General features: G+C 37.1%; 1 protein-coding gene across 1 annotated transcript in view; it reads right to left on the bottom strand.

Annotated features, from left to right (window-relative positions):
• plxnc1 (plexin C1) overlaps window positions 1-18,416 on the bottom strand; it is a 44,123-nt gene extending 25,707 nt beyond the window's left edge. The window contains exons 1-13 of the mRNA XM_053642377.1: window positions 16,880-18,416; window positions 15,057-15,185; window positions 14,494-14,628; window positions 14,078-14,178; window positions 11,628-11,736; window positions 11,374-11,527; window positions 11,133-11,238; window positions 10,867-10,960; window positions 7,511-7,549; window positions 4,280-4,410; window positions 4,020-4,196; window positions 3,078-3,180; window positions 320-499 (exon numbers count right to left, since the gene is read on the bottom strand). Of these exons, the coding sequence (XP_053498352.1) occupies window positions 320-499; window positions 3,078-3,180; window positions 4,020-4,196; window positions 4,280-4,410; window positions 7,511-7,549; window positions 10,867-10,960; window positions 11,133-11,238; window positions 11,374-11,527; window positions 11,628-11,736; window positions 14,078-14,178; window positions 14,494-14,628; window positions 15,057-15,185; window positions 16,880-17,797 (2,376 nt within the window). The 5' untranslated portion in view covers window positions 17,798-18,416. The remainder of the gene's footprint in view (window positions 1-319; window positions 500-3,077; window positions 3,181-4,019; window positions 4,197-4,279; window positions 4,411-7,510; window positions 7,550-10,866; window positions 10,961-11,132; window positions 11,239-11,373; window positions 11,528-11,627; window positions 11,737-14,077; window positions 14,179-14,493; window positions 14,629-15,056; window positions 15,186-16,879) is intronic.
• Window positions 18,417-18,896: the final 480 nt, after the last annotated feature.

Raw genomic sequence — 18,896 nt, 5'->3', positions numbered from 1 at the left:
GCAATTTAAACTCAACAGTATATTCCATATATAAAAGTGCAGTAATTCATGTAGATCACATTATTTATGCAGACGATCAAGTGGAGGTTTACATTAGTTAATCTTCTTATGCGTAAATTTATACACGCAGGAGCACGAGTAGGATTTTTTGTTATGAATTTATGGGATTTTCAAGAACGCCACATTTCTTGTTTAAATGCTCGTACAAACAATTTACGAATAAATCCATTTGTATCCAGCTTGATAAATGAGGCCCAATGTTTGTTTTACAGTTAGAACATGTGTGTGTTTGAAATCACATTCTGAAATTCTGTCCTACCTGTATGGTGACCAGCACATCATTGACCACCTTAGAGGTAGTGAAGCTGGTGAATTCTGGGTCTGGATGGTAAGAGAGTGTACCTAAACAGGCCACTGTTGAGTTCACCACCCTTAGAGAGACAGTAAATGGCCCAGTAGCTCTGAAGTCTCTCTGCTTATGAGTGTGAAACCAAAAGCTCTAGGAGAATGGAAAAGATAATAAATGAATAGAAACTGCTATGCATGTTTGTATGTGCAGCTGGTTAAAAAATGAAACTGGCCTGGTCAGCATGTGCATTGGTCTGATTGCTGGTAAGGGTGTTCAACCACATAGGTACACAATCCAGGCACCATCTTCCTTAATTCCCTAAAGAATCCTTTCTTCACTACGGAATCTCCTTTGGTTTTTTACTTCTTCTACTACAACCCCAATTCCAAAAAAGTTGGGAAACTGTGTAAAATGTAAATAAAAACAATGCAGTGATTTGCAAATCTCATAAACCCATATGTTATTCCCAGTAGAACATTGAAAACATATCCCATGTTTAAACTGAGGAAATGTACCATTTTAAGGAAAAAATAAGGTAATTTTGAATTTGATGGCTGCAACACGTCTCAAAAAAGTTGGGACGGGGCAACAAAAGGCTGGAAAAGTAAGTGTTACTAAAAAGAAACAGCTGGAGGAACATTTTTACCGCTAATTAGGTTAATTGGCAACAGGTCAGTAACATGATTGGGTATAAAACGTGTATCTTATAGAGGCAGAGTGTTTTAGAAGTAAAGATGGGATGAAATGAATCATATGTTTCTTAAAACCTGTATATACCTTTCAGCATTGATGATGCTTTTCCAGATGTGCAAGCTGCCCATTCCATAGGCACTAATGCACCACCATACCATCAGAGATGCAGGCTTTTGCACTGAGTGCTGATAAAAATCCGGACGGTCCCTCTCCTCTTCAGTCCTCTTTAGTTTAGAGAACGTCCATTGTCCATGGTTTCAAAAAGAATTTCAAATTTGGATTCATCTGACCGCAGAACAGTTTTCCACTTTGCCTTAGTCCATTTTAAATGAGCTTTGGCCCAGAGAAGACGGTGGCGTTTCTAGATCATGTTCACGTATGGCTTCTTCTTTGCACGATAGAGCTTTAACCAGCATTTGTGGATGGCACGGTGAACTGTGTTCACAGACAATGTGTTCTGGAGGTGTTTCTGAGCCCATGCAGTGATTTCCTTTACAGAATCATGCCTGATTTTAATTCAGTGCCGCCTGACGTCCTGAAGATCACCGGCATGCGATATTGATTTTCATCCTTATCCCTTGCTCACAGAGATTACTCCAGATTTTCAGAATCTTTTGATGGTATTATGTCCTGTAGATGATGAGATATTTATAGTCTACACAATTTTTCGTTGAGGAACATTATTCTGAAATTGTACCACAAATTTTAGACGCAGTTTTTCGTAGATTGTTGAACCTCTGCCCATCTTTTCTTCTGAGAGACTCTGCCTCTCTAAGATAATCTTTTTATACCCAATCATCTTACTGACCTGTTGCAAATTAACGTAATTAGTTGCAAAATGTTCCTCCATCTGTTTCTTTTTAATACCACTTACTTTTCCAGCCTTTCGTTGCCCTGTCCCAACTTTTTAAAGACGTGTGGACATCAAATTCAAAATTACCTTATTTTTTCCTTACAATGGTACATTTCCTCAGATTAAACACTTGATATGTTTTCTATCTTCTATTGTGAATAACATGTGGGTTTATGAGATTTGCAGATCATTGCATTCTGTTTTGATTTACATTTTACACAGTGTCCCAACTTTTTTGGAATTGGGGTTGTAAGTCTGCTAGTTCACAGCAAATACTATTGTCATCATGTTAAATTCCCTGCCTTTTACAATTAAACTGATTTGAATTATTAGTTAAATGATTGGGATTACATGACAGTTACATTGGAAAAATTCTTTACTGTCATGCCCAAATCCAGGAACACCTCTCAGATCTTTTATAGTAATTACAGCATTGTAATTATATAATAATTATAGTACAATTATTATAAATTGCAGTCCCCTGTTCGTAATTTACTATAACTATAAGGTCTTGCCAAATTCCCATCTTAGCCATTTCAGCATTTGCTGATTCCTAGATTTTCTTGTCATGCTTATGTTCTTTTGCATACTTAACTGATGCTTTTATTTGGACTGTAATTTTTGACGTGTGTACAGGGACATGAAAAGGTGTTTTACATTGGGGGTGCTGTAATGACATCACACCTGAATAATAGTCTAATAATTTTGTGTGTTGATTTCAATAATTAGTTAGTTCCTGTTACACTTAAATGATACAGTTATATACATTCCCTCACTGTTTTTTTCTCTTGAATTTAAAGAAACAGAAAATGCTACATGTTACTGAGAAAACAGAAAGTGCAAAAAAGACGCAAGTCTTGCAGACCTTCCATTACAATAAATATGCTTAAAATGTCATTCATTAAAAAATAACATTTTTTTTAATTGTTACTATAAATCTGTGATATAAGCTCAAATAACTCGACTCAATTTAAAATTTTGCGTAGCCTATGTATTTATATGTTTATTCTTATACAGGTATTACTATTATTTTAGCAGTCACAGTTAAAGGAATCCTGAAAGTCAGGGACCCCCTCAGCACTCCTACTTCCTGCCTCCTTGTGTGTGTCTCATGCTTTTCCTAAATGAAAGATAATTGTGTATACTTCCATGCAGGTTGTCTTTTCACTGTGTATTTCATACCTTGTCGTATGACTTTAGGATGATCTCGTTGGGAAATGTATCAATAGTGACTGTATCCACAATCTCTAATTTGCTCCCCAACACTTGAATCTTCCTCTCACCACTGAATGACAGATAAACAATAAGTGATTAAATCACAGGACTTAAGAACAGCAGAGATGGTGTCATATCACAGCAAACCAGTGACTACATTTCCCATCCTGCACTGCGGCCTACAAACATGGACCGCAATTCCCAGAATACTCACTTTCATTCTAATCACGCACACCTGCATCCAATCTCACACACAATCACACCACACATAAAAGAGACTGTTTGAACACTAAGTCTATGCGAAGTATACGCTAAGTTACATTTTGTTTCTGCCATTACCAAGCCATTATACCTTGGTTGTTGATTCTGGTTTTGACTTGGTTCTTGTTTTTGACCTCGTCTTTTTGCTTTGCTTCCGTCTCAGCCTCCATTACTTGTCATATATATATATATATATATATGTGTGTGAAAGCAAAGGGAAACCAGTCAGTAGCAGCAGTAGTGCTTTCAGGAAGCTATTTCTACATCACTAAGCAGGCCTCACACTCAGCGCACCAGAAGATCCTGCCCAGCCCTGTGACCTGTTTTTTATTGCCTCTGCGGTACAAATTAAAGCAGAGCTTCCCCTCAGATTAGTTTCGGTGTGCTATAAGCAAGTAAAGCTAGCTGACTCAGGAAGTCCATTTCTCTTTAACTTTCTGCTTTACTGGTTTTCATATGTACACAAGACTGAATAGGGAATTTTATGTGTATTATGAGAATCAAACCAAAAATACAATCTGGTTTTGAAAATCTACCAGAATACACAAACAAAATGCTTGTTTAAATAAATGATGCATTTGAATAAAAATAATTTTATTATTGTTCATTATTAATTAGTGTTAATTATTGCCTTTATCTGTGTTCTACCTGGACCAGGTGACTCCAGGCTGCAGTTCTGTACAGGTGGGCTGGGAAATATATGTAACGGTGGCATTACTGTAACAACGTCCACCTGCTGTCACCACACACACCCTCACGGTTTCTTTGTTTCCACTGGGAATGTGGAACCTCAGTGTGTCATTAGAGCGCTCCAACACTGGTGTCCTGGGAAAAGCAGAGATACAGAACAAATCAAATCTGTCTACAAACACATGAACCCAAGCACATAGACATTCAGTAACACTCACTCCTTTAAACTGCAGTCCATAAAACCTTGGAAGCGAATTCTCTCAACCAGCTCCAGATTTTTCCCCTTAATCACTGCATTGTTTTTGCCATGAAAGGAGACTTCATTAGGCCACAGAGCTAGTATCTCTGGCTAAAGGGGAAGACATAAACCATTTGATATTGTGATATCAACACTAAAATTAATGACTTAATTTGACAAAACATTGTGCGTTTGATGTAAATTTAAGTGACTGTGAGTTGATTGAGATGACCATGATGTGTAGTTACTGTGCACATTCAGTTGAGGCCACAAGATTACACACTTAGGCATTCAAACTCAATTTTTCACATCTCCACATTTCCTGTTACTGTATATTTCCTGTGTTCAGTGAGTTGGGGCATCACTTTATTTCCATAAGAGGAAATCTCTAAATAATAGATAAGATACATATTTATTTCAGCTTTTATTTACTATATCAGATTTTCAGTGGGTCAAAAATTTACATACACATTGTTAGTATTTGGTGTTGTTGCCTTTTAATCAGTTGAACTTGAATTAAATTCTTGTTGTATCCACAAGCTTCTCACAATAATTGATTTTTTGCCCCTTCCGCCTGACAGACCTGGTGTAACAGTCAAGTTTGTGGGCCTCCTCACTCAGACATGCTTTTTCAGTTCAGTCCACAAATTTTCTATGGGTTTCAGGTAAGGATTTTGTGATGACCACTCCAATATTTTCACTTTGTCTTTAGCCATTTTGTTACAACTTTACAAACTTCAGTCTGGCTGTATTTTTTATACTTATTTTTAATATCTTTGAGTAAGAGCTTCTTCCTTGCACGACACCATTAAGACCATGGTGACACAGGACTCTTTTAATGGTGGATGTTTATACTTTAGTACCTGATGCCCCAACTCCTTCACCAGTTCCTTTGTTGTTGTCTTGGGGTTCAGTTGAAACTTTGGGACCAAACTTCATTAATTCATGGGAGTTAATTTGTGCCTTTTTACTTAATGCAATGTCAGTGCGGTCCTAAGATTGTATATTTGCATACCATTGTTTTTACAGATGCTTGTGGTACCTTCAGTTGTTTTTCTGAGGTCTTGGCTGAGTTTCTTGGATTCTCCCGTGGTATTAAGAGCAAAAAGACATTAATCGTATGCCATTTACAGCCACATTTGCTCTACTAATGAAATCCTTGTTATGATAATTATCTAATCAGAAGCTTCAAAAAGTCATTAGATCAATTTTTGGAATCTTTCAGACTTTTTAAAAAGACAGTCAACTTGGTGTATATGAATGTTTGACCCACTGGAAGTCTGATATAGTGAAATAAATAGTCTCTAATTAATTGTTTTAAAATTACGTTTGATGTGAATAAAGTTGATACTTAAAGTGATTTACCAAAAGAAACGTAGGGTAACATGAAATGTGTGGAGTTTAATTATTGGGAAAATGAGACTGAATATTCTTAGCAGGGCTTTTGTAAACTTTTGGATATAAATCTATATAAGTGGATATAAAGTCTACTCACCCTTGTTAAAATTGCAAGTTTTTGTGATGGAAACAATTGAAACAAAGATAAATCTGAAAAAATTTAGGGGAAAATAGGACAAATATAAAACATACAATACCCTGGTTGCATACAGTAAATGTGCACACCCGTTTATAATTGTGGATGTGGCTGTGTTCAGAATGAAACAATCACATTTGATCTCATGTTCAAAGTAATTATCATATAGCTGTCATCAATGAAATTATTCTGATTAACCCTAAATAAAGTTCAGCTGTTTCTGTAGGATTTTCTTCACATCTTCTTGGTTTCCTCTCACTGCTGAAGCCATGGTCTGCAAAGAGCTTACATTGCATGCATGGTATCTAACTTGTAGAAAGGAATCCATCAGGAGAGGGGTATAAAATAATTCCCAAACATTAAATGTATAATGGAACACTGTGAAGGCCATTGTCAAGAAACAGTGAAAATGCAGCACATTGACATCAAGAACAGGACGTCTTTCCAAGATTTACAAAAGGAAAAGACAAAAACTTACCAGGGAGGCTGCCAAAAGACCTACAGCAACATTAAAGGAGCTGCAGGAATATTTGACAGGTACTGATTACTCTCCGCAGGCGACAACAATCTCTTGTATTCTTCACATGTCTGGGCTATGGGGTAGGGTGGCTAGACAGAAGCCCTTTATCACAAAAAACATCCAAACCCAACTAAATCACTCCAAATCATGTGTTTTGGTCTTAGGAGACCAATTCCAAAAGGTATAATAATACCATTATTTAAAAAAAAAAAGCACATCACCAAAAGAACACCATACCCACAGTGAAGCATGGGGGTGGCAACATCATGCATTAGGGCTGTTTTCCCCACCAGAACTGGGGCTTTTATCAAGATGGAGGGAATCAAGAATAGCTACAAATACCAGTCAATTATAGTGCAAAACCTTCAGGTGTCTGCTTGTAATCTGAAGATGAAAAGGAATTTTACCTTTCACTACGACAATGACCCAAAGGATACATCCAAATCAACAAAAGAATGGCTTAACCAACAGAAAACCAAAGTTTTTGAACGACCTAGCCAGACCCCAGACTTGAATCCAAATAAAAATCTATTGGGTGACCTGAAGTGGGCTGTGCACAGAGAAAAGCCCTCACAATCTGAATGCTTTTGCAAGAAAGAGTGGGAAAATATTGCCAAGTCAAGATGTGTCACACTGATAGACCCAAAAGACTGAGTGTAATAAAATAATATTCATTTAGGGGTGTGCACACTTATGCAACCAAGTTATTGGTTTGTAATTTTTCCTATTTTTCCCTAAAATGTTTCTGATTGTTTTTCACTTAATTATTATATGTTGTAATTTCACATTGAGGGTGGAAAAAGTTCTGACATCATTTATCTTGCCATTTTAACAGGGGTGAGTAAATTGTTTATATCCAGTGTATGAATGGAAAACAATTTCACATGACACTGCAAAAAGCCATGCTGATCAATATCAAATTTGAATTAAAATATTCAAAACCTATCAAATACTAAAGGCATAAATCAAGATATTATGTTCCTTTCCAAAAGTAAAAATGTTTTGTGAAAGTACACTGGCTATTCATTTAGAAATAAAATAAATATTTAAAGGTCTGATGAACACAAATCCAATTCCTCTTTCACACCTCTTAACTTCCCTAACAGAAATCTTCTTTCTGTTAATGCTGTGCGATCAGTTCCGTATATATCACTCACCATGTTGTTTTTCTCAGAGGAAGACTGCTTGCATATGTCCTGCATAGGGGATGGAAATGCATTTTAATGTTTAATCGTTTCATTATTATACTTATCCAATTCAAACTCCAAATGCCAAATTACTTTTTTAAAACAGAACATTGTGTTAAAATATCAGTCATGATTAACTGAAAAAAGGTAGAAGAAGAAGAAACATTACTTCATTTGGAATGCCTTCAAGTACAGATGTATAATTTTTAAATTAATTATTCAACCATATTCAGAGTTGGCAACTTAAGCCCAAATGTTAAATAAATATATTAAAAATGGACAAAATAAAAACAGACTAATAGGATGACTTCATATAAATGAGAAAGTGAAATTTATATACAGCATTGAAATCGGAGTGTAGTAAGCTGCCAATATACAGAGATCAGCCATAACATTAAAACCACTTGCCTAATATTGTGTAGGTCCCCCTTGTGCTGCCAAAATAGCTCTGACCCATCAAGGCATGGACTCTACAAGACCTCTGAAGGTGTGCTGTGGTATCTGGCACAAGACGTTAGCAACAGATCCTTTAAGTCCTGTAAGTTGCAAGATGGGGCTTACATGGATCAGGCTTGTTTGTGCAGTAAATCCCACAGATGCTCGATCACACTGAAAACTGAGGACTTTGGAGGCCAAGTCTACACCTTGAACACTGTCATGTTCCTCAAACCATTCCTGAACAAATTTTGCAGTTTTGCAGGGCGCATTATCCTGCTGAAAGAAGCCACTGCCATTAGGGAATACCGTTGCTTTGTCTGCAACAATATTTAGGTAGGTGATACGTGTCAAAGTAACATCCACATGAATGCCAGGACCCAAGGTTTCCCAGCAGAACATTGCCTCCACCGGCTTGCCTTCTTCCCATAGTGCACCCTGGTACCAGCAATTCCTCAGAGAAGCGACGCACATGCACCTGGCCATCCATATGCTATAAAATAAAATGTGATTCATCAGACCAGACCACCTTATTCCATTGCTCCATGGTCCAGTTCTGATGCTCACGTGCCCATTGTAGGTGCTTTTGGCCAGGGGTCAGTATGGGCACTCTGACCAGTCTGCAGCTATGCAGCCCCATACACAGCAAGCTGTGGTGCATTGTGTGTTCTGAAACCTTTCTATCACAGAAAGCATGACCTTTTTCAGCAAGTTGTGCTACAGCAGCTCTTCTGTGCGATTGAAATAAATGGGGTAGTCTTCACTCCCCATGCAGATCAGTTAGCGTTGGGTGCCCATGATCCTGTCGCTGGTTCACCAGTTGTCCTTCCTTGGACCATTTTTGGTAGGTACTAACCACTGCACACCGGGAACACCCCAAAGACCTGTCGCTTTGGAGATGCACTGACGCAGTCATGTAGCCATCACAATTTGGCCCTGCTCAAGGTCGCTCAGATCCTTACGCTTGGCCATTTTTCCTGCTTCTAACACATCAACTTCAAGAATTGACTATTCACTTGCTGCCTAATATACATCACCCTTTGACAGATGCCACTGTAATGAAATAATCAATGTTATTCACTTCATCTGTTAGTGGTTTTAATGTTATGGCTGATTGGTGTTCTGCCGCATGAAGAGAATTATTTGCCTTTGCCTAAGGGTCCAGGAGCGATTGGCAAGGTTTTTTTTTTTCGCTTTGTTTTTTAAACGGCCATATTTCTATAGCCCAGTGGTCCTGATTGGCCCATAAACATGTTTTTAACTTGTGAGTTGCTGATAAGTTATTTGTGATGAGTTCACATGTCTGATTTACTTTTGCAGATTTCAAGTTATTACTGTGTATCAGCAACTACAAACTCCAGCAGAAATATTTTTGTGATTTGGAGTGGGAGTTTGTGAATGAAATTGTATAATTCAGCAAATTTATTAAAAGAAATTAGAACACATCATTTTAGTTTATTTAAAATTAAATCCCCAAACTGAGTGTTACAAATATAAATTCAGACTAAAACTTGCAGTCTGGGAAGGGTTAAAAAGCTATTTCAAAGGCTTTGGGACTCCAAAGAACCACAGTGAGAGGTGTTATCTCCAAATGGAAAAACTCGGCACAGTAGTGAACCTTTCCAGAAGTGGACGACCTTCCAAAATTCCTCCAAAAGCACAGCGACGACTCATCCAGCGAGTCACAAAAGAGCCAAGGACAACATCAAAGGACCTACAGGCCTCTCTTGAGGTCACTGCTCATGACTCCACTATCAGAAAGACACTGGGAAAAAATCGCATCCATGGAAGAGTGGCGAGGTGAAAACCACTGCCAACCCAGAAGAACATAAAGGCTCATCTGAATTTTGTCAAAACACACCTTGATGATCCTCAAACCTTTTGGGAGAACATTCTATGGACTGATGAGTCAAAAGTGGAACTGTTTGGAAAACAAGGGATCCCGTTACATCTGGCATGAACCAAATGCATGGATGCTTTGCTACTTCAGGGCCTGGGAAACTTGCAATAATTGAGCGAAACATGAATTCTTCTACCAGAAAATCCTAAAGGAGAATATCCGGTCTTCAGTCTGTAAGTTGAAACTCAAATGTAACTGGATTGTGCAGCACAACAATGATCAAAAGCATAGGAGTAAGTCCACCTCTGAATGGCAAAAAAAAAAAGGTAAATTAAAGTATGGAGTGGCTTAGTCAAAGTCCTGACTTAAACCCAAGTTTTAAGGGGCAATTAGTTTTTCACAAGGGACATAGGTGTTGGATAATTTCTTTTGCTTCAATAATAATTAAATAAAAACTGTATTGTGTGTTTACTCAGGTCGCCTTTGTTTTATGTATGATTTCGTTTGAAGATCTAAAACTATTTAGTATGAGATATATACAAAAACAGAAGAAATCAGGATGGGGTAAATACTTTTTCACAGCACTGTATTCTACTCGTGAAACTAAAACATAAAATCCATGGAGCTAATAAATCTGATTATTAAGGTACTTCTGAAACCCAGGATCAGTACAGGCAGGTTGGTCAGATAGGCTATTTCATATTCCAGAACCAGGCAAGATCAGATAAAACACACTAATACTTGGATATTAAAAAAGACAGAAAACCAATCCTGAAACAGAATCACTGAATATACATGAAAACTTCACAATGAAACAGGAAATGAACTATACAGAACAAACTAGACTGATGAAACCAATGATTGCGGAAAGGGTGGTGTAAGAAATTCACAAATGGGAGCAAACAATTCTCTAATAAAAAAATTGCATGTGTTTAAAATAAAGTTAGCAAAAGCTCAACTGAAGTAACTAAAAGTAATATAGAAATTAGTGAGACATGTGTCATGTCTCAGTTGTATGCTGTATTTAGCTGAGTACATTACACAGACTCACCTGTATGTGTACATACGGTGCAGATTTAGGAGTCCAGGTACACTTCATGCTACTGTTGTTCCAATAACACCCAGCTGAGACACAGGCTGTGCACCTAAATATTAAATACACATTAAACTATACCAGACTCTATACCATAACTCTTGGTGTCATCCAGAACATGATATACACAGTGTCATCAAATATCTATTATATAGGCCAATAACATGTTAAAGTGACAGATGGTTGGTTACAGATATTTGGTTTTTAATAATGGATCTTCTTACTGAGCATCTGATTGTGTATTCTCTGTGATATTTGGGCAGCTCCTCAGTGTCAGGCTGTCTGTGAAGATCTGATCACTAATATTGACTGTCACTGTGACTTTGAGTCCTGGAGAAGTAGAACAGAATTACATATTGTTGGGCAAAATCAATTCATTCAAAAAAAGGAGAAAGTTTTTTTTTACTTAGCCTATAAAATGTTATATGACCCACAAAATTCTGAAAATACTGTGAAAATACTGACTATCAGAAGACAGGTGCTTTTCAGGGAAATTGCAGGAGCAGCTGGGAAAGTGTGCAACTGGGCTAGTACACAGATCCACACTTCCTGCCTTGAATGTACATGTTAAAGGAAGACTTTCTGTGGCCTCCAGGTGCAGGTGTACAGTCAGATTGATCTGAGAGTGGACAAAATTAATAAAATTAAAAAAGAAACAAATACTGTACATTTCCATAAAAAGATAAGTGGTTTTTCATATTTCATTCAATAACATTTACCTCTCTAGGGATCAAAGAAATAACCTGAAAGGAAATCAGCTCTTTCTGAAAAGAATCTTTAGCAATGGAGATCCAAGATGGTGCTGTACACTCCTTCTGCAAACAGCATCTAGAGTGAACAAAAATGAGGGGACAAAAAGAAATGCCTAATGTCAGAGGGCTGCTTTGTTGAACACATAACCACCAAAACCTGTGGGATAACACAAATAAGCAAGTGGTTTGAGAAATCTGGTCATGTTCTGAAGGAATATACATATCAGAACTCACAGTATGTTTTCTCTCACAGTGTGACGGATTTCCCCTCACGCTGTGTGCCGGAGCACGTGTCGAGTATGAACTGCCCAAAGCGCGACAGCACGCAGTTCCGGGTTAACATTGATTTTGTTTACTTTTGACAATTGTGGGGTTTTTTTTTGTTTCTGTCCTGTCTCCACCCTTCATATGTATTGGTTCCTTCCTAATGTCTCAGTTGTTCTCGTTTCCATTTTCATTTAAACCCCTCATGTTTCTTTGTTCAGTGCAAAGTATTGTGTGTTTCTGTATGTTTATCGCCAGACCCATACCGAACCTTTGATCCTTGTTCCTCGTTCCATGGTTTTGATCCTGTTTTGACCTCATATTTCCCAATTTTCTTCTAAGCCTTGTTTATGCCCATTTGCCAATCGCCTGAATCCTCACTTGTTTTTGCCTTTCGATTTGGAATTGGGGTGCACAGTAGCTTAGTGGTTAGCAGGGCTCTACAGTGTGACCATTTCAGTAGCATTTGCGACTGAAAAGTACTTTGTGCGACTGTGAAATATATATATATATATATATATATATATATATATATATATATATATATATATATATATATATATATATATATATATATATATATATATATATATATATATATATATCTACAGATATCACTAGAAAAGTCAACTCCAGTTTTCATGTCTTTGATTTAATCCCCCAAAATACGCAACACAATATTATCAGCAGACATGGCAACTCTGTACTGGGGGACCGATCTAAAAGGAACAACTGATAAACAAACAAAAATTAATAATAAAATGTAAAGACAGAAAATGTGCTTAGTTATAAATAAATCAGTTAATATAAAAAATAGATATTATAATTAATTCATAAAATATAAATAAAATGACAAATGAAATAATGTTTAATTACTATGGGTTGCATTTAATATCAATCTGACATTAAGCTTAGCCTTCACTTTTGCGTTAAACTACTTAGAACTACTATTGTTTAAGATATTTAAAAATAAATATTTTATGCTTGTTTATTTATCAATTAACCAACAGTATTTGGCATTGCTATTATTTTAATTCAATTAACAGTGACCATGAACTGAGAGCATACATTTAACTGTTAATGATGGACCTCCTGATTGAAGCTTAAACAAAAAAAGTGGTATTTGGATCGGTTTCGGTCGATCAAGATGTCAAGAAATCGTTATCAGCTGTAAAAATCCTGGTTGAAGCATCCGTAATGAACACCATTAAACTAAAGCGCTTTGCATCTGGCGGGTAAATGAACTCACCCAATCACATCCTATATGAGATTATTCAGATATATACACAATAAACACAGAGCGGTCCAAGGTGTACCCCGCCTTGTGTCCGATGCTTCCTGGTATAGGCTTCCAGGTTGCCTGCGACCCAGTAGGATAAGCGGTATAAAAAATGGATGTATGTATTTGGAATTGCCTGCCTGTCTCTTTAATAAAAACTTAAACTGCACTTGCATCCATCTCATTCCCCATTACGTGACACACAGCAAACATTAGATAAGTAAGAATTATTACTATTAATATTCAAGTAAGGGGCCATCCTGCCCAGGCAGTGTATGTAGTGTATCACCCCAGTTGTCCATCTCACTCCACTGATCATTAATGAGAGAAATAACCGCTCAAACAGACAGAAAAACAGCCTCTTTTCCACTGTTTGGTTGCATGGTTACCATAGCTGCAATGTGTAGTTCCATGCTGGTGAGAACAATTTTCTGGTGTCTGTTGTGCTAATTAAAAAAGCACCAGGAAGTAGCTAAGAAAAACGACAGCAACAAATTGAAGTGACTCGTTCTGTTTATTGCTGATGGAGTGTTTGAAATCTTGTACAGCCCATAATATATGCTGTAAATAATTTTAAAAATGAACTGCGCAGTTTGGGTGATAACTGCATGAATGTACAGATGTTCCTAATAAAGTGGACAATGAGTGTATTTCATTCTGTAAGATATGTGCTGTTACTACAGATTGATTAGAGTTACACTGCATCAGGTTGGTGATGCAGGAGCATATAAAGCAGTAAGAGCTAACTGATGAAAGAAAGCTAAAAAAAAAAAGCATTGGTTGCTGGAAGAGTTAATGAACTGAATATAAACCTGAACAATGAACATAAACATTTCATTAGTGAGAGATGTAAAAGAGTTGGTTAGAAGGTTACCTTTTTGTGACCCCACACCATCCACAGAAAGGGTCCATGCTGCCAATGCAGTCTCTTAAAGTGCCATACATACCACACTGAGTCACTGCAACACGTTTAATCTACAAAATACACAAACACACACACACACACACACACACACGCATGCACAGCTATTAAGCTATGGCATTAATTGCTATTATTTGTCTTATTGCTATTAGGAGTTAACAATTTGTTTAAACTGCTGAAGTGAACTGGCTGATTCTTAACTTTCAGCACTGCCTCTTAAATCATTTGGCATTTGTCACTTCATTTCTCATTTATATTTCCAGCAGCTCATGCATAAATAATGAATAGAGTTGGTCACTTGTCTCAATTTCATCCTAAAAATCCATGTGTGCAGGCACAGCTTTAACTTCAGACCAGCTAAAACTCACCTGATTTCTCAAAGCTATGTAGATGTAATTATGATCCACTGGGTCAAAGTACATTCTGGGAAACACCTTCCTGTCATCATCAGATCTGTATAGTACTTTTGCACAGCCAGACCTGTAATCTGTGTCCAGTACAAGCTGTCATATGACACAAAACAAGGCTTGGAATCATTATGTGGAGTTTTAACACAATGCATGGCCTTTCACAGCCACTGTAAAGATTTATTTACCAGCTTCTCATATCAAGAGGAAAAGTGTGTACATATCATAGTAGATAGATGTAGACATAGGCAAACTTGTATTAAAATCAATAATAATAAAAATACATGAAGAAAAAGAAAAAGTGTGCTGTTTTCACTGTGTTTATAAATATACTGTTGCTGTACATAACATAAGAAAAATTTTTTGCATTGTCTTCAATCTTCAAAAACATATCTAATACATGTGCTTGCACAATAATAGTCTGCAAGTGTTGTCTGACTGACTGTGTGTACAGGGTTTGGGTGTACCATTTAACGTAAAATAGAGAGAGAGAGAGCGAGAGGGAGAGAGAGAGAGAATCAGACCTTTATCAGTTGGCCATTTGCAGTTCCGATGTACAGCACAGTCCAAGACCCTTTACTTTTCGCTGCCACAGATGTCATTGAATTGTGTTTGAATACCACAGCAAGTGGATCTACAACAGCCTCGTTATTCTACAGGAACAACACAAATGGTTATCAGTAGTAACCTGGCTTGGGGATACAAAAAAAAAATGGTAACTGTAATCCGTTACAGTTATGTCAGAAAACAAATTAATCAGATTACAGGTACATTTTATTAAAAAAAAAAAATGTAAGGAATACTATCAGGATTTTTTTTTTTCATTTAAAACCAAAGAAATTAATCTTTTGACATTACACAATATATACAGTGTTGGGAGGGTTACTTTAAAAATGTATTTCATAACACTTACAAATTACTTCATAAAAAATGTCATCAGTAACGTAATCCAAGTATCACAATATGAAAGTAATGTAATCTGATTATTTTTGGATTACTTCAGGGCCACATATGCAAATAAAGTCGAGAGAAAAACAATATGATCTAAAATACTTTTATTTAGAGCTTAAAAACATGTTCAGTGTTTGGATTAGTTTTAAGAAAATAAATAAATAAATAATTAAAAGATCACTGTCCCTGATGCCAGTAACATTACATCACAAAAGTTAGGGTGACCAAATTCTGATTTTTCAAAAAGAGGACACTTTTTTTTTTTTTTCCCGTGTTTTAATAGCATTCAAAACAGAGTTACTATGAATGCAGATTTTAATACACTGAAAAAAGACACACTATTAGCACTATTAGCATCACATAAATATATATAATTTCCTAAATTCTTTTGAATGTCCATGGAACAAAATAAAATATCAGATGCCATGAGTGAACATTCTACCACCATGTACACATTTGAATGGCCATGTGAAATGAGTAATGTGATTACATGAAATTAAGATGACCTTATATGGTCATGGGTGTTGTTTCTACTCAAGACAGCTTCATTTGTTGTTATTGTCAAGCAACTGTTTAACACTGTACACAACAGCGCTTCACCTTCACTCTCTGAGAGTAGGATAATGGTTGAGAGGCAGGAATCTGCCAGATCAGTGTGCAAGTCTTTTATAATCGACCAATCGGTGTGCAAGTCTTTTATAATCGTCCAATCGGTGTACAAGTCTTTTATAATCAACCAATCGGTGTGCAAGTATTTTATAATTGACCAATCGGTGTGCAGGGCTTTTATAATTGACCAATCAGTGCGCAAGTCTTTTATAATCGACCAATCAGTGTGCAAGAAGACGGGACTTAGTCCCTGTTCACACGTTTTTTATTTTTAAAACGCATAATTGTTATGGTTGCGTGTCTACACTCCGGCCCTCAAACGGAGACTTTTGGAAACGTTTTAGTTTGAAAACTCCGGGTTTCAGTGTAAACAGACCAAAACAAAGACTTCTGAAAACGAAGACGCGCATCAGGGACAATAATCTTTTATTTATTTATTTATTTAAAACAAATTCAAACATTGAACATGTTTTAAGCTCTAAATAAAAGTATTTTAGATCATATTGTTTTTCACTTGACTTTATTTACATATGTGACCTTGAAGTAATCCAAAAATAATCAGATTACATTACTTTCATATTGTGATACTTGGATTAAGTTACTGATGACATTTTTTATGAAGTAATTTGTAACTGTGATGAAATACATTTTTAAAGTAACCCTCCCAACCCTGGTAATAACATACATAACCTATATAACATATATATATGTTGCTTGCATGGAGATTATAAATAGGTCTACGTCAAAATGTTTTAAGTTTTAGAGCAACTATCTAAGTGTTTCAAACCTGTGTTGGTCTGGGACAGGCTGGTCTGCATTTGATTTCTTCAGGAGGATTCACTGGTCTGCTGGCAGTAATGTTGTAAATAGCCAACACAGTGTTCTCAGGGTGGTCTGGACGCTCTGCAGTGAATATTCCCATCCATAAAAGAGAAGACTCCGACGAGATAAAGGCAGAGGACACAAGTTTTCGGCGAAGTTGGTCATCACAGCAGCGTAAAGTTGCAACTTTCAGAGATTTCGTCATTTCTGTTTTTTTCTGGTTGTTATCCATCTTAAAGAAAACCACTTTTATTTTGCTGGTTGAAATAATGTTGGCGAAGAGGTAGGACTGAAACTGTGAAGATACCTGGAAACCGTCTACCCACTCAACACCAGGAATGTTAATGTAGGCATCAGCTGTAGAAGAGTAGTCTGATCTAGAAAAAATATCACCATGCTGAGTGTAGAGAGTGTTGTGCAATGTCACACCGACATCGGTACACGTTTTCGTGTCATCATTATTCTCTCTCCCCACCAACATGTATGTGCCATTACTGTCGCCTGGATAATCGACAAGGAACACAACGGATGATTCCTTCACAAGCGGTCCAACCGTCAAGTTCTCCCTGTAGATAGTTCGTGTTATATCATTTATATCCAGGACCTCGCAGTATCCGCAGTTCAAAGTGCCGCATGTGATCAGAGTTCCGTTCGCCTCGAAAGGCAACAAGATGTTCACTGCGTTCTGGTGCGTGGTGTTTGATATGACTTTAATCTTCTCCACTGCGAGATCGTGCCGCATTTGGTGGAGCTGAGAGTCGGTAACAACAAACACCTTACCGTTTCCCACAGCAAAGTGTCTGATCACGTCGTTAAAGTTGTACTCAGACGTGCAAATTGCTCCTTTAAAGAGAATAAATATCCCGAGTAAAACAGTCCTCATGGTGTCCGTACACGTGGGGGCTGAATCCTGGAGCCTTCAGCCTTTTAGACAGGAGTGATGTTGATGAAGTCTGGAGCCTGTGTCTGCTCACTGAAAGTGAATAAAAGTGACGGCTTCCGCGTAAAGAATGTTTGCAACACATCCTGTCACCAGCTGAAAGCCGTACAGCTGTTAAAATGCACAGCTGTAATGTGTTAATCGCTTTTTTATTTATAGGCTAGATAAAGATGGATATCTGACCGCATTGTTGATCACTGATCAACTTCAGCACCTTCAGTACCATCAGGTAATTTAGATTTATGCCACTGATATGAAACTTTTAGATTAAAACGGGATTGTTCATGGTTTAGTGCTGCGCCCCAGTGGTGTTATTCACACACAAAGGGGACTGGGTGAATTCAGGTATATTAGAATAGCAGATAAACTGAATAATTTGCAGTGGAAATGCTCTCCGTTTGTCTGTATGGAGTTGTGAATGAGGACATTATGAATATTAACATTTGTTGAACAGCTGGTATAAATGGTGGGACTCTGCACCACTGCCCCTGTGGATGAGCCGCCACTGTTTGCACTGATCCAGTTTTAATTATTCTGATATATCGTCCTTACAGAACTTTTTCTCTGAGTTTAATGAACTCATCACACTATAGCTTTAACCATCTGTTGTAAAATACTCCAGTTTGAGGATCTAAATGTTCATATGGATTCTCCACACCAGCCTGTGCCTGTACAGTAGAGTGTTTTGATTTGCATCAATATGTGAACTTCCCTGATCATATGCATGGCCATACACTCTGCACTAGTGGCCTGGACATTGATCACAAATACAATGATGTTCCCTTACTGAAACAGTGCATCTTATCATCCATTAGCACCTCTTCATTCTGCAATTCTCTTGATCTTCATATTTTTCTAGCTACTTCACTCTCTAATATTGACTTAATTCTGAACTTCAGCACTCTCATTTCTAACACTCAATACACACTGTTAACCCTTACTGTAGTTTGTACGGTAAATAACTGTAAAAATGGCCAATAAATTACTGTATATATAATTATACACTATTTAACTGTAATATGCACTACATCGTGGGTGATTT

This window comes from Ictalurus furcatus, chromosome 14 (genome assembly GCF_023375685.1).
Source record: "Ictalurus furcatus strain D&B chromosome 14, Billie_1.0, whole genome shotgun sequence".
Classification (NCBI taxonomy): Eukaryota; Metazoa; Chordata; class Actinopteri; order Siluriformes; family Ictaluridae; genus Ictalurus; species Ictalurus furcatus.
This window is presented reverse-complemented; position numbering and strand designations above follow the sequence as displayed.